Source organism: Bicyclus anynana, chromosome 18, assembly GCF_947172395.1.
Source record: "Bicyclus anynana chromosome 18, ilBicAnyn1.1, whole genome shotgun sequence".
Lineage (NCBI taxonomy): Eukaryota > Metazoa > Arthropoda > Insecta > Lepidoptera > Nymphalidae > Bicyclus > Bicyclus anynana.
Window position 1 is genome coordinate 11,458,894 of NC_069100.1, and position 16,777 is coordinate 11,475,670.

At 36.4% G+C, this 16,777-nt stretch overlaps 1 protein-coding gene across 2 annotated transcripts; it reads right to left on the minus strand.

The window, feature by feature from the left end:
* Positions 1-3,043: 3,043 nt before the first annotated feature.
* LOC112050015 (spliceosome-associated protein CWC27 homolog) lies at positions 3,044-16,381 on the minus strand. 2 transcript variants are annotated; one of them, XM_052887212.1, is made up of 10 exons: positions 16,156-16,373; positions 15,130-15,238; positions 14,212-14,312; positions 13,575-13,725; positions 12,693-12,885; positions 11,908-12,038; positions 10,567-10,786; positions 9,229-9,426; positions 4,447-4,566; positions 3,044-3,211 (listed from the first exon to the last, which is right to left on the minus strand). In XM_052887212.1, the coding sequence occupies exons 1-10, from the start codon at positions 16,195-16,197 to the stop codon at positions 3,061-3,063; spliced, it is 1,416 nt and encodes a 471-aa protein (XP_052743172.1). In that variant the 5' UTR covers positions 16,198-16,373; the 3' UTR covers positions 3,044-3,060. The 2 variants fall into 2 exon arrangements, with proteins under 2 accessions (XP_052743172.1, XP_023943895.2); XM_024088127.2 differs by lacking the exons at positions 3,044-3,211; positions 4,447-4,566 and adding an exon at positions 5,670-8,816 and having other exon boundaries at positions 16,156-16,381.
* Between the last annotated feature and the right edge of the window lie 396 nt (positions 16,382-16,777).

Consider the following 16,777-nt stretch of genomic DNA (forward strand, 5'->3'; position numbering starts at 1 on the left):
AAAAAAAAAAACAATCCATATTCGGCTCACTTTTGGACACGAGAGGAGACTCTCAAACCTCTCCACCACACTGGCGGTGGCAATGTGGATTGGCAGACTTCACACAAGCAGAGAATTGAGAAAATTCTTAGCATTCCCCGGACCGTATTCGAACCTACGCCCCCGAAGTCAAAGGCAGAGGTCATAAATCCTATAAACTGGGCTATCACGGCTCTATTAAAATGGTTAAAAAGAGTATATACCTATAAAGCACCTACCTAATCTACCGGCATAGACAATATCTTGTTAGTAAATTACAATTTTTCATTCATAAATTATAATTTCAGATTAGCAACACCGCTAAGTTGAATGACCCCCGGATTTCTTTTGTGTATTTTTTTTATCGAAATTTTACGAAGATTGCGATCAGGAAATTACGCGTTGTAGAAGTTATCACTTCTCGACTTTTTTTGTTCTCGTTTTGTATTAAAATTTTATTACATTTTTGAATATATAATTTTAGGGTTCCACCTGGTTCCACCAACGAAATCAATTCCATATTATTTGTTTTTTTTATTCGTTCTCGGGTGTCAATGATTTCACCTGATGGTAAGTGTAGATGTGGTCTCGCTTTAAGTTAAAGTTAGATTTTTTTACACCCTAGGTACCTATTAGTATGAAATAAAAACGCTTTCTACGAATCAATCAATGACAGAGAGAAATGAAAACCCACCCGGTGTCTAAAGATGATGATGAAGATGATAAAATAAAGAAAGAAGAAAACACGCTTTATTATACAAAATATAATAAACAAAGGACATACAATACAATAAATATAAAAAATTTACTTACCTTATTTATATTGACCTTATCGCTATCAACCGATCTCTTCCAGGCAACCTAAAGAAGAAACTAATTAAAAAGTGTACAGAAGTAATAAATAAAGATATTTGACACAGAAATACTTATAGGTACCTATAATAGTTAAATACACAATAAAAATAGTTGTATATACGATCCATTAGATTAGAAACTGCAATGATTAGACATAGACAGACATGTCATACTTGTAATAGAACACCCCTTCTTTATTTAGGTCAAGGGCTAAAAATAAACAATTTGATTTAATAAAAAACAAAAATCATAATGCAACGGAACCAAAAATACAATCGAAAAGTTTATGATATACCATATTTCATGGGGTAACGGTCAATCTAAACTTGTAACGAACCTTAGTCTGAGAATTCCGTACTCGCTAATACTCGTTCTAAAGTATCGAAAAACTTTCACGTCAGCGTAAAACATGCTTAATATCCTTGTATTAAAGTTTAAGTTCTCTTGTACCTTTGCAAGGCTATCCTACATGTCCTGTCTAACGTGAATTGTGTCTCAGACACTTATGAAATAGTGTAGCACCCAAATTCACGAACAAAATTGTTAAATGAGCTGAGCTTAAAATAGGTATATAGGTAACTAGAAGTTGTTGACCGTTATTTACACCATTCAACTACACAAAAAGTTATTTTACGGAGCTCTTTAACCGACGAATACGATTGTGAAACATCAATTCTAAAGAGACAGTTCTTATAAAGCATTAGACCGTTGATCATATACTTTCGTCTAGCTAGGCAGGTCCTTATTGTAATTTGTCTAGAAGTTGTGTTATCATATTAAGGTGTTATGTAATGCCGAAAACTTGAAATTAAAGTTACGAGGGTTCCGTTTTCTTGTTAAGAGAAAACCTTACTAGGGGTATAGTAAAACGTTTAAAACTCGATAATCTGATCATCTCCAAAGGTGGTAGGAAGATAATTGTAGTTGTTGACCCATAAATTTTGACCGCAGCTCTTTGATACTGAACTGATAAGTTTAACAACTTATTGTTTAAACAGTGACTCAGGCGTACAGCGCTCCAAACAAGTTGACTTTGAAAAGTTGAAAAGAAGCATCTTTATATTCAAATCTTATAGGTACAATTAATGAGAGAACCGTGATAGCCCAGTGAATATGACCTCTGCCTCCGATTCTGGAGGGTGTGGGTTCAAATACGTTCCGGGGCATGCACCTCCAACTTTTCAGTTTTGTGCATTTCAAGAAATTGAATATCACGTGTCTCAAACGGTGAAAGAATAACACCGCGAAGAAACCTGCATATCAGAGAATTTTCTTAATACTCTGCGTGTGTGAATCTGCCAATCCGCATTGGACCAGCGTGGAGGACTATATTGGCCTAACCCCTATCATTCTGAGACTCGAGCTCAGCAGTGAGCCGAACATGGGTTGACAATTAATAGTTTGTCTATTTTACAGTGGCCCAAACAAGTTTTAATTTTACCTTTAATACAAATCAAATTATACTTATTAAGTACTACTTTTGAAGTCAGTTTGGCCTCCCTATATTTATCCTGGGGTTGCCTGGTAGAGACTGCAATAAGGCCGCCTTTGCATGAAAATTCTTAGTTTAATTTAAGTATTCATAAAATGAATACTTGTTTTAAATGAATGATGTTTTTATTACATTTTTGTATTTTTGTGAGCAATTCCATTTACACCATGTTTAGACAACAAACCCTTCCAGATTTAATCATTACCATTTTAACTGGTCCACTATTAGGCCTGATCTTCCTCCTGGTAAGAGAAAAGCCTCCACTTTAATGTGGATTAAGGTCTTGATTGTTTTATTTTGTAACGATCACTTTCAGATGTTAACGATAATAACGAGGACACGGCTTAACGTGCTCTGTGAGGCACGGATTGATTCGAACTCAGGACCTCATGATTCGAAGACACTTTGGCTAACCACTAACGACTTAGCCATGTCAAACCCCTCTAAGTACCATTTCAAGGTAAGCGTCCACAGATTTGATTTGATGCGGATATATGGACGCACTTGTATGACTTTCTATACAAAGAATACTACAATCCGTTTGATGCGATGCGTCCACTGCGTACGATTCGAATCTGTGGACACCCATTAGGATGCATTCTCACTTTACATCAAGCGTCATTAGTCATTACAATCAATGTATGGTTTCAGAAGTGGGATACAAAAAAACAACAAATATAAAAAACGAACATACTTTATTTCTTTTTCTTTTTATCTGTGTTCTCTCTTTTTCTCTTGTTGATGGGGTTCCTCGGGTCGTAGATGTCGAACCAGTCGTCCCCTTTGGTGGATGCATCCTTTGCGAGCACCGCGCCTTTTTCCTCAAAACAGAGTTTGTGGCCCATCCTGTGAGAATCACCATCAGTTTTAGGTTAACGAATTAAAAAATAACTCATCATTAACAACCTATATTCGGCTCACTGTTGAGCACGAATCTCCTCTTAGAATGATAGTCCACCACGCTGGCCCAATGCGGATTGGCAAACTTCAAACACGCAGAGAATTGAGAAAATTCTCAGGTATGCAGCTTTCCTCACGATGTTTTTTCTTCAATTGATTTATTTGATTTGATCGATGTCGTCCCCACTTCTAACACAATCTTCTGACTAATTGGAGGGAACAGAAATATTGATCATACTTAAAAGATATAGCAACTATCCATACTAATACTATAAAGCTGAAGAGTTTGTTTGTTTGATTGAACGCGCTAATCTTAGGAACTACTGGTCCGATTTGAAAAATTGTTTCAGTGTTAGATAGCCCATTTATCGAGGAAGGCTATAGGCTATATATTATCCCCGTATTTTTACGGGAACGGGAACGCGGGTGAAACCGCGCGGCGTCAGCTAGTAATATTATAAATGTGAAAGTAAGTCTCTGTCCGTTACCTTTTCACGGCTAAACGGCTAAGCCGATCAAGATGAATTTTGGTATTCTAATAAATGGGGCGTAGGAGCAGAACATATATTACTTTTGTCCCCAAAATAAAAAGAGAGGGTGAAAGTAAGTACTTATGGGAAATCCTTCATTATTAGAGTTACAGTTATAAAAAATTGTGTATATACCTATAATGATAGAAATACGAAGCGTTACGTGATTCAAGAATTTTTAAAATTCAACCCCTAAAGGGCTAAATAGGGATGATAAAAGCTTACACTAATTATTCGCAGATGAAGTCGCGGACGTCCGCTAGTTCTTTATATACAGGATGCTCGGGAGTATTTCCCATAACTCTAGGGTTATTCTCTTTAAGAAAAATAAATAGAAATGTCAAAAGAACATGTGTTCTAAAATTAATGTTTTCGGAGTAAAAATATTTCTTTTGTATGTAGATCTTTGAATGTGTCCCTTTTACGCATCCTTACAATTATGACGTAGCCAAGTTAAGTTAAAATAAAGGCGTGTGTTACATGGACAGTCGGAATTATTTGAATTACTTTGTATGAAAACAAAAAAAAAATATTTTTCAGTTGAAAAGATATTAGTTAATGCAGTTCGGCTCCTATAAGTGGACTCGACAACACCTTGAAGTTATGGGAAATACTCCCGAGCACCCTGTATACATTTTTTTAATATCTTACCAATCATCTGTATCGACGTTGTCTTCATCATCTGCTTTCTCGGTTTCATCTTGTGCCTTCTCTTTTATCGCGTGCAATTTTGTTTTGAACTTAGCAAGCAGTTGGAGCGTGAAATCCTCTCTGAAACAAATTAAAAATTTCATTCCATGCCCTTTTTTTTAAATAATATTTGGCATATCTATGAAATACGACCAATATTACCGTTCCCCTCCAAGTAATCGGAAAAGACGTGTTAGGAGTGGTTGCCAACACCTCGGTGATGACTCCAACCCCTTTACCACTGAGCAATTAAGACTCATTTTAGCTGCATCGTTGATCTAGTAGTTGCTCGAGCTCGAGTCTCCTCTCAGAATGAGAGGGGTAAGGCCAATAGTCCACCACGGTGGCCCAAGGCGGATTGGCAGACTTCACATACACAGAGAATTAAGAAAATTCTGTGGTGTGCAGGTTTCCTCACGATGTTTTCCTTCACCGTTTGAGACTCATGCATGATATTAGTTTCTTAAAATGCACACAACTGAAAAGTTGGAGGTGCATGCCCGTGCCCCGGACCGGATACGCCTTCCAGAACAGTTACAATAGTAGTAGAGATAGTTTTTTTTACTATTGTGCCATGCTTATTTCTGCCAGCATGCAGCATTGCTGTAATGCAGTCTGGATGATATTATCTGAAGGATAGCCTGAAGGATATGGTCTGAAGGGCTATACCTATATGGTAGGAAGGAGGATATCTTATAGATTAATATTTTGAATGTTCAAGTCTGCCTGTTACCTTTTCACGGCTAAACCGCTGAACAAATTTTGATGATTTTTGGTATAGATATAAATTGAACCTTGGAGCAGAACATAGGCTACTTTTTATCCCGGAAAAATACATGGTTCCAACAGGATTTTTAAAAAACAGAATTTTACACGAATAGAGTTGCAAGCACTGTTACAAGGGTAATAATATGTTGACCGCCATGATATCTTTCCTATAGCTAGGCAAGTTCGTTGATGACACTCCCATGTTATGGGGGCGACGGGAGGGGAAGGGCTGCGCGGGTGTGTAGTCGTACGCGTGGGGCAACGCTATCCCCCTCCCGGCCCCTGCGGACTATCGGGAGTGTGACAAACTAATTTGCCAAGCTATTGGAAATATAAATATAAGCTATGTTATTGAAAGAAATTGTCCTCCAGCGAAACCGTGGCGTCTCACTAGTATTAATACAAACGAAAAAAACTTCATGCATCGAAAATTTTTATTCTCAATTCTGGGAACTCTTAGAATATTGTATCTTAAAATAATTATTATTCACAAAATTATAATAGGTACAACAATTGCTTATAAAATAAAAATATAAATACATTTAACATATCTAAGTTATGGCATTGAATCTAGAAAACCACTTTGGCGTTGATTTATTTGTGAACAAAATTAAACACAAATCTACCAATTAAATATTTTTAATATACCTTACATAGTGAATGATTTCTTACATAGTATCATTGTGAAAAACATAAGGATTCGGAATGAAAATTACGATACCTACCAAAAAACAGTCGGGTAAAAACGCCCATTTTTCAGGTCTCGTAGATTCGTCGCATTTTCGTATGTTCGAGTACCTACTTATGAGTATATGAGTTATGACCCAAGACAGAATGGAATGGAACTCCTAAATCATAGACGGTATATTTTGCCTCTTCTGCAGGCCTAGGATGCGTCTGCGACATTGTTCCATCCAACGTTATTTTATACTAGAGATAGGGCACTGGCGAATCAAAGCTGAGGCCGACAAATGTGTATAAATGTCTTAATTTAGTCGCTATTAGTTATTTAAACAAATAATATCTAAATATTGTCTACATAAATATAAGTAAATAGACACAAAATAGTGCATATGTGCGCTCAGTGGAGTAGCTAAGTTTTCGGAAAAGGATCATCTTTTTGCGGTGATTTTGTAGGCGCGTAACATGTCTATAATATAAAATATCGTTGGTCCCATCACAACGACGAGCTCTTTCGTTGCTCTCATCTACTCTCACATCATGAGATACGAGTATGTAGTGGTGCACATTCTAAGCTATGATCGTCATTGTTTCATGCAAATAAACATTTTATTGGGACGTTTGTGACAGCAGGCCAGTTCGCTAAGGTTAACATTTTCTTGACCTTAAATCTCTATTCTATACAAAGTTAAAATATCTTCGCTTTTAGCAAATTAAAATGAAATATTAATGATGTGAAATCATCAAATTCGTCGGAATTGTTAATTATAGCCGTCCCACGGCCGCGGGACCCATCTTTGTGTTCCATCTCGCAGACGGGGCAATAACCGCACGGATATAACGCAAATGTGTTTGTTTATTGGACGAAATTATACTAATTGTTATACTATATACAATTTATAACATACTATAGTTATTGTCACATCAGTGGCGTAATTATAGGGCGATAGGGCCCACGGTTCGAAGAGGCGGTGAGCTCAGAGGTAATATATACTTATAATAAATCTGTAGAGAGGTCAATTAAGTACATGAAATATATTTCCAAAATAACTATCAGGGGGTAATTAGTGATCGATACTGATGCCAAAATGCAATCAGTAAAATTTCGTCTGCCTGTCTGTATGTTCGTTCTAGTCGCGGGCGTCCGCTAGTCGCTAGTAGGATAATTTGAATGTAATGTTTATTTATATGGTGAGGAGCAGCTATCATTTAACAAGTTGAATAACGAAGATGAAATAACAAGAAGAATCAACATAACTTGGAAAAAATTTTGGTCACAGAATGAAGTCCTTAAAGAAAATTACGACATGCACTTGAAAAAAGTAGTTTTCGATTCGTGTCTTTTACCATGCTTACTATGCGGTTGCCAGACCTGGATATTTACAAACAAAGCAAAACAACAAATTAAATGTACTCAGAGAGCAATGAAAAGAAGCATGTTGAAGATTAGGAAAATTCATAAAGTGAAGAATGTGACCATCACACAAAAAACTAAAGTGACTGATGCTCTTATCCATGCACTCACACTTAAATGGAAATGGGCCGGCCACATCTCAAGATATGTGGACAAAAGATAGACTATTGAAACAACACGATGGAAAGGTCCATTTGGAAAAAGAAATAGGAAGACCAATTAGACGGTGGGCTGATGATATCATTCAGATAGCCGGAAACGAATGGATGAAATCTGGCAAAGACAGGGAGTTCTGGAAGAAGATGGAGGAGGCCTTTACCCTTTCAGGGGTCCATATTTAATAAGAACTTACTAACTAATATTACTAACATAATTTAAGAAAACTTGCTAACAAACTACTAACAACTTTTGAAATGTAATTTAGAAATGTAAATGTAAATATGGAATAAACGGCTTATTTATTTATGGTGAGGAACGCTCCACTGGACTCATATATATGTGCTACGTGCGTGAGATACATGCTTTTCCTTTGTCTTACATACACTCGCGGAAAATAATTTGATATGTCTGTCTAGCGTAACGAAATAACTATTATTAAGGGAAATCGTCGAATTCATCCGAATTATTAATTATAGCCTCGTCCCAAGGGCCGTATATGTTATCCTTATATTTCTGCCACCTCACGAACATGACGGGGCAATAACCACTCAAAAACAATACGGAAATAACAAAGTACGTCAACCAAACACCCGATACCGTATACAAAGAAATAACTGTTACCAATAACGTTATCACGAATAACATTACAAACAAATTGGAACGTAACACAGTTTGAAATAACTGGGGACTTAAAACGAACAGTTTAACAGATATTGTTAATAGAACAAAAGCATCAAACGGTGTCGATAATCGAGAAACTAGACATACAGAAGAAAATATCGCTGCGTTTATCGATAATGATTTCGATACAAACGCAGCGGGGACGTTATAATCGAAAAACATTAAATGCACCACCATCATTATGACAGCCCAAGCGTATATTGTATCTGTGCTCACCGTATCTGTCAAAGTGTGCAAAACCGGTGACAATATATACCCTATCACTAAATAAATAAGAACTATTTTGAAATGCACCAACAAATCACCGCCCTCTATACCGAAATAGAGGAAATAACACACAAACGCAACAGATATTGACAAATATATCACAGTGTGCGTGTGAACCCATCTATTGTACATGTACATAAACAAGATGGCGTACAGCACACATATGCACAATCGTAGTACAACGCGAAATGATCCGTGCACAGCTTCGTTTAAAGTCACTTTTTCAACGTACAAATTTTTTCTTAAATCTTCGAGGAACTTGGAATCGGTATAATTGTCCGGATAGTCTCGGTTTTCGTACAAATTCTTGGCCCACGCTTTCTTTTTTACGGGTTTCTTTGTAAATTTCGTTCGTCTGCTTCTGAAAAGGACGGCCATCTTGAATATTGCTTTCATTTTCGTTTTTTTCCACTTTTTATCACTTTTTGCACTACAAAACTGAACTGAACCGGGTCAGCTATTAATATATGAACCCGCAGTTTTTTACATATTAAATATACTTCATTTTTTTGTGTAACTTTCAATCTATTTTTCTAATTTTTAATATCACGTCAATTTAAAACTTATGATCATGTAATTTGTTAAATGTGGTTAGTAAGACTTTAAAGAAATAAATATAAATATAAAAAATATTTATATTTATGTAAAAATATAAGAAGTTTTATTGATCATCTGCAATTCAACTGCTATAACTTTTTTATTTTTGACCATTTTTTTATCCTGCAAAATGCAGGGACACAACTCTTGAGATATTACAAAAAATGGTCACTCACCTAGCTGCACCTTTCTTAGGTATTTTCTCCTTCATCTTCTTATATTTCTCCTGCTCTTCTACAAACTGTTTGTACATTTCGTTGTCTTCCTCCAAATTCTTCTCAGTCTTCTGTTCAGTCTTCTCCTCTTTGAGCTCTTCGTCTTTGGTGCCTTTCATTTCTTTCCTAAGCTGTTTTATTTCTTTCCTTATTCGATCTCTGAAAGGAATATTTAACAACATTCATTAAGACGTATTTTACTGAGTTTTGATTATACAGCAAAAAATTGTAAGTAGAGTATTTGTTTCAACTACAAATAAGACCATTGCCGCGATTTCATCTGACATTAAATAATGAGGGAGTTGGTAAGGTATTTTCCCTCTATTTTTTTAAACAACTTTTACACCCTCGAGAACACGTTATAGCGTCAGAATGGAAAACATTGTTTTCCCTTTTCCCATCGCATTCATTGCGTGGATTTACAAGACGGAAATCCTGGGTTCGCCGGCTGGGCCGATTGAAGTTTACCTCATTGATCCATCGCATTCATTGTGTGGATTTACGGAACGGAAATCCTGGGTTATAACCCCGGCTGGGCCGATTGAAGTTTTCTTAATTGGTCCAGGTCTGGCTGGTGGGAGGCTTCGGCCGTGGCTAGTTACCACCCTACCGACAAAGACGTACCGCGAAGCGATTTAGCGTTTCGGTACGATGTCGCGTAGAAACCGAAAGTAATGTGGATTTCATCCTACTAATAACAAGTTAGCCCGCTTCCATCTTAGATTGCATCATCATTTACCATCAGGTGAGATTGTAGTCAAGGGCTAACTTGTCAAGAATAAAAAAAAAAATAGTTCATTATCATTCTACTAGACTTCATGTTTTAATAATTTAATGTAAAAGGTACAACTAGCCACGGCTGAAGCCTCCCACCAGCCAGACCTGGACCAATTAAGAAAATCTAAATCTGCCAGCTGGGGATCTTACCCAGGACCTCCATTTTGTAAATCCACCGAGCATACCACTGCGTCACGGAGGCTGTCAATTATACATAGCTTATTCAATTGCACATACACATAGACACACTCCCACACACATGCACGCGCCCTAACACACACACACACGCACACATAAATATTGTTTTAAAATTATAATAATACTATAGTTAAGGAAGAGCGTGGCCTTCAGATACAGGTCTAGTATTTATTACAAGATCCCAGCCCAATCAGTTACATAAACGGTAAAACAATCAATTTTCATTTAATTTCATTTCATTTCAAACAAACAGAGAATTAATTCAGAATGCGAATCACAGGCCCAAGCTACAATTTACAAGTTATATATATAATCAAAACTAACCTTTCCTTCTGCCTTTCCATGTCCTTCTCTTTTCCTAAATAATACTCTTCTTCGGAATCGCTCTCCTTTCTTCTCTTACTATCGTTATCTTCACTTTTACTAATTTCTGGTGATTTCTCTCTTTTCTTGAGCTTATCTCTGATATTACTGACGGCCGCTTCTGTTTCCATCTTCTTTTTTTCCGTTTCTTTTGATGATTCTTCCTGCTCTTGTTCCAGCTCTGGAAAAAAACGCTTTTTTAACTTTTTTTACGTGTTAGTATGTAGTGCAAAATAGCAAATGTTGGAGCATTGTCGAAACACTGCCTGTCGGTTTTCTACAAGATGTATGTCGGAGAGTGTCGCCAAGAACTTTTAGATCTAGTTCCACCTTCACTTTTTATCATAGAACTGCCAGACATCGCAGTAATCTACATGATTCAGGCTAATTACATAAGGAATCCCCTCGCTAGACGTTACTTTTCTGTCAAAGTATATGATCAACATTGTAATGCGATTATAAAAACTGTCTCTCGTCGGTTAAAGAGGTCCGTAAAAATGCCTTTTTGTGTGAACTTCTAGTTAGGATACATACCAGATGTGAGCTCGTTTTCCACAGAAAATGACTTCCACAGACAATTTTGTTTGTGAACTTGGGTGCGATACTAGTCCTTATAGAGAGCCATGATAGCCCAGTGGATTTGACCTCTGCCTCTGATTTCAGAGGGTGTGGGTTCAAATCCGGTCCAGGGCATACACCTCCAACTTTTCAGTTGTGTGCATTTAAATAAATTAAATATCACGTGTCTCAAACGAAAACATTAAGAGGAAACCTGTAGAGAATTTTCTTAATACTCTGCGTATGTAAAGTCTGCCAATCCGCATTGAGCCAGCGTGGTGGACTGTAGGCCTAACCCCTCTCATTCTGAGAGGAGACTCAAGCTCAGCAGTGAGCCGAATATGGGTCTATAATGAGTAGTCCTTAAGTTTGAGGCATGATGTCCCTTTGGCCACGTAAGAAGCATTTTTTGCTTTTCACTATGATTCGAAATGGGAAGTGATGGAATACTCTTGTTTGAAATGCACATGATATGTTAATAATATTTAATATATATTATAAAATTTGTCTCTATATAATCGACGTAATCATGTTCGACGGTTAAAGAGCTCCATAAAAATACCTTTTTGTGTAGTGGAATGGTAGTAGGTATACCTAATCTAAGGTCGTTTTCCTCAGATGTCGAGATTTTGTTTGTGAATTTGGGTGATATACTGGTCTTTATGTAATCAGTCTGAGCCTTTACAGGTAACCCTTTCAAAAAATGCCTAACAGAAAAGTTTTTACTAAATAAACAATCCTTACCAGCAGCAGTCTTCTTGCTCAACTTGGGATCCTCCAGAAGGTCGTGCGTGGACTTGGGCTTCCCTCTAAACTCCTGCGCCTCTCCCTCGTCTTCCTCCGCCTCCTCACCAAACGAGAGGAGGCCGAAGTTCCTGGTTTAACAAAACTTATTGGTATCATTACTATATCTATCCCTATGTGTTAAAATATTGTCACGTTGTTTGTCTGAGATAATCTTAAGATTTTTTTGTTATCACCATTGTCAACCTTTAAACAGATTTTTCTAAGATAAAAGTAGCCAAAAGTAGCTCAATAACCTCCATTACAGTGAATGTTCTCTTAAAATCGGTTCTTCCGTTCTAGAACCATTAACCTGGACAGATACACAGACTCACAAAAAAATATTAAGCAGTCTGTTTTAGTGTCATGTAAATAATAATCAGTCAATCAATTATTTTCATAAAAACATGTGTAGAAGATGATAACAAGTATTTGAGAAAACACATTCATTTTCAAAATTAGACAAGACACTTAATTTTATTAACATATTGATTAGTTGGTATATCAATTAACTATCTGACGCCGCGTCGTTTCCATTCCCGTTGGAATACGGGGATAATATATAGTCTTCCTCGATAAATGGGCTATCTAACACTGAATGAATATTTCAAATCGGACCAGTAGTTCGTGAGATTAGCGCATTCAAGCAAACGAACAAACAAACTCTTCAGCTTTATAATAATAGATAAGGTTCTATTGCAGATGGAATTAAAATAAAATATGATAGATCATGAAAACTAATTTACTTGACACCCTGTTTCTCCTTTTTCTTCTTCTTGGGTTTCTCTTCTGATTCAATCTTCTCTTGCACTCTGGGCACAATATCCTCATAGGGGTTTATGAGTACTTCTGTACTGATGATTTTGTGAGGATGATCCGGTCTGTCGTCAGGGCCTATCAGACCCTCGGCTAGCTTCAAGACGTTGTATATTGTGTCACCTAAAAAAAACAAGCGAATCTGATTTCATGTGTGACTGAAATACCTCAGTAACTGGTAAGTTGTGGTTACTCATGGTAACCACTTGAAAAACAGTTGTGGTACGACATAACAAAATTCTACTTCTGTATACCCAGGATGCAGATCTTGTGACGAGATAAAAGTATATAATCGACCGATACATGAAAATCTGTAATTTCGCCCTTTCGTTGCGATAAGACAAATGAGAGAAATTCGTGACTGGAGCCTTGGACCCTGGCTAGTTACCGACAAAGACGTACCGCCAAGCAATTTAGCATTCCGGTATGATGTTGTGTAGAGAAAGGTGTGTGGGTTTTCATCATATTCTGAACAAGTTAGCCTGCTTCCATCTTTGATTGCATCATCACTTGCCATCAGGTATATTTTCCATCCTGCCGCTATTGGTACACTATGTCTTTTTCTCGAAATAAGACATGTGGTTGACATATCCCAGACCTACTGTACTTACTAGTTATGACACACTTTGGGGTAAGCACTGAGCATATGCATGTATTGATTGCACGCCACTGCACTTTTACATAATATGTACTTACAAGCTTTCATTTGATATTTTATATTTTACTTCTATAATTCATGATAATCTTTCACAGGTGAAATAGTATTAAAGATTTCAAAGAATTTTTTTTATAAAATAGCACATACACTTTACCTGTAACTTTTCCAAAAATGGTATGTTTGTTTTGCAGTTCCGGCGTAGCCCCCAAGGTGAAGAAAAACTGTGAACCATTGTCATCCTTGCCTGCGTTAGCCATCGCCACCAAACCTCTGCGGTTAAACCTGAGTCGAGAATGGAACTCATCCTAGTAAGAGAAAAAGATTTATGTTTATCTGTTAACTGATTCACAGGACATATCAGAGCAGGCTTAAAAGGAAGCACATTATTTAGACCTATTATTATAAAAACAATGATGTTCTCACTGAGGAATACAGTCGAAAATCGAAGTTATCATAGAACACATCTGCTTGTTCTATATTGATCGCAGATAAACCCAGTAGAGAAGAAAAAACGAAAAAAAATGTTTATCTGTAGGTATCTAGCAAATACAAAAAAATATAAATTTTATAGTAGTAAATTACAGACACATTGGTGGCTCGAGACCGTTTTGTTTGGAAGTCCATGCAAGACGTCCATCGGCTGATAATGATGATGTTGATTATTACACACGCACATACTCTGTGACATACTCGTAGTTCTATGTCACAGAGCTTGTCTGGGGAAGAACCACCATATTTGAAATGTGAATTGAGTAACCTTTTGCTCTAACAGTAGATTATAGCCAACTCACTTTAAATGTGTCTCCATATACAGACTCCCCTCCAGTGCCATCTCCACTTGGGTCACCTCCTTGCACTATGAAACCAGGTACCACTCGGTGGAAAATCGTACCTATAGAACAATCATACATGAGTTATATCTGAACTTGTACAGTATGTGCCAAACTTCTAGTCCACTTTGATGTTGCAACCTATCACACTCTGCAGCAATAATAACACTGCTGTAAAATGTTTTTATGTCAAAGCAGGCTTGAATTTAAAAAAAAATTGTAAAACTCAGATTAATTACCGTAGGACCTGCCTTGCTACCCCTCTACCCCTCTGTCAAAAGTATATGAACAAGATCAAACGTGTTTATACAAACTGCATCTATAGAATCAATGTTTCATTGGGTAAAAATAACACAATTTAAATGTTTAGTTGTGTGTAGTGTAGGACACAGGATATATTTAAAATGGTGTTAAATATTTTCAACATCTCATACATTGAAAATATTTACCTTGTCTCCAAAAAACTACAGACAATTTTGTTGGTGAATTTGAATGTGATACAAGTCCAAAGGTAATTATTCTGAGAAGTGCAATGAAGGCCCAGAACAAAGTATCAAACAAATAATCATTTTTACATTCATTATAATACTATTTTGATATAGAAGAAAGAAAATAAGTATCTATACTAATATTGTAAAGCTGAAGAGTTTGTTTATTTGTTTGTTTGATTGATTGAACACGCTAATCTCAGAAACTACCAGACCGATTTGAAAAATTCTTTCAGTGTAAGATAGCTCATTTATCGAGGAAGGCTATTGGCAATATTTTATCCCTGTATTCCTACGGGAACGGGAAGCATGCGGCGTCAGCTAGTCAGTTATAATGTGCAAGGCATTACTTAATTATTATTGTTTCAAAAGTTTAAGCTTATTTTGTTACCATTGTAATACCCCTCCATACAAAGCTGAATGAAGTTCCGACATGCCTTTGGTGTTTCCTTTGTCCACAGCTCAATATCAATATCACCCGCTGAGGTTTTCAAGAGGACCTACAATTATAACATTTTTTTTATTACATGAAGTCTTGACTGCAATGACCATTGCAGGTAAATGAAGATGCAGCCAATAGTGCAATGGTCTTGCCTAGAAGTTGCAAAATATTTATTCTTGCCTTGAAGATAGTTAACCTGCAGCTGGAAAGATGTATGTATATTGTCATCATCAACCCATATTCGGCTCACTACTGAGCTTGAGTCTCCTCTCAGAATGAGAGGGGTAAGGCCAATAGTCCACCACACTTTCCCAATGTGGATTGGCAGACTTCTCACACGCAGAGAATTAAGATAAGACAAGAATTTAAGATAAGATAAGAAAAAAAGTTGGAGATGCACGCCCGGACCAGATTCGAACCCACACCCTCCGGAATCGGAGGCAGAGGTCATATCCACTGGGCTATCACAGCATGTATATAGTATCTTCAATTTATAAAACAGCTAGATAGCATTTCACCATGTCATCAACTTATTTTGGAGACATTTTACACAATTATGTAAGTGGTTTGAATTGTACTGCCTTAAACTAAAGTAACCATCTTACTGAGGCTATTATTAATACTTATACTTACCTACTACAGGGCGCAGGCCCTTTTTTTTAGATCTTTTTAGAAGAGGGGAATCAACTTAGACTGCTCTAACATTGGTGGCGAAATTTTTTCAAGAATGTATATTGGACATTCTACAACAAACATAGCGATTAAGAAATTGATGTACTTGATGATATCTAAGATGCAGGCGAGCTAACCCCTCGTGACAACCATTTGCGATTTTTTACTTTATTACAATGTAGGAGTTTAAAATATGTAATGGGTAAGTAAGACCTAGGTAATATTCCAAGATAGAAGTAGAAAAATGTATAAACCGTGGAGAAAGAGAAGAATTAATTTAATACAGGAATCAAATAAAATTACCTTGCCAAGTGCTGGCGGCTCTTGAATATAAATGTTACTCATTTTTTATCAATTAATTAATTTCTATACACCTAAAAACTGCATATTAGATTTGAAGATTTTATTTTATACCGTAAGTAAATAATTAACTATAAAATTATCTATGACATTTTCTCTATTAATAAACTTTACAAATTCCAAATTCGTTCACACTTCGATAAACAAAATTATGACATTAATAGTACTATGACAATTGACATTTGACAGTTACCTTATTTCAACCATAGACTATCATTAGCAGCTTAATTTTTTTAATGGATCTACATTCTAGATTAGTAGTAAACCATAGAGGAATTGTACTATTGATTTAATAATTAAACTGTGAGTTAGGAGTTCTATGTTACGCGTTGTGTTGTTTGTAGCATTTCTTTTTTTATTACCGCTGTTTCATTCCCAGCTTGACCCTTCCGTTTGACTAGTATTATTATTATTATTCATTTGAACGTCTACGTTAAAAAACACATTATGTCCATATATCCATATATAGAAACGGAATATTGGAATTAATATTTAAAAAAGATAGCTAATAAATGTCAGGTCTGGTGGTAGGCTTCGCCCATTACACCCTCCGTACTCACCGTCA

Coding starts and splice junctions, on each gene's coding strand:
- LOC112050015 (XM_024088127.2), bottom strand. CDS start 16,197: ATGAGTAACATTTATATTCAAGAGCCGCCAGCACTTGGCAAG. Junction 15,239..16,155: donor AGCCGCCAGCACTTGGCAAG/GTAATTTTATTT, acceptor TTATAATTGTAG/GTCCTCTTGAAAACCTCAGC. Junction 14,313..15,129: donor TATGGAGGGGTATTACAATG/GTAACAAAATAA, acceptor ATTGTTCTATAG/GTACGATTTTCCACCGAGTG.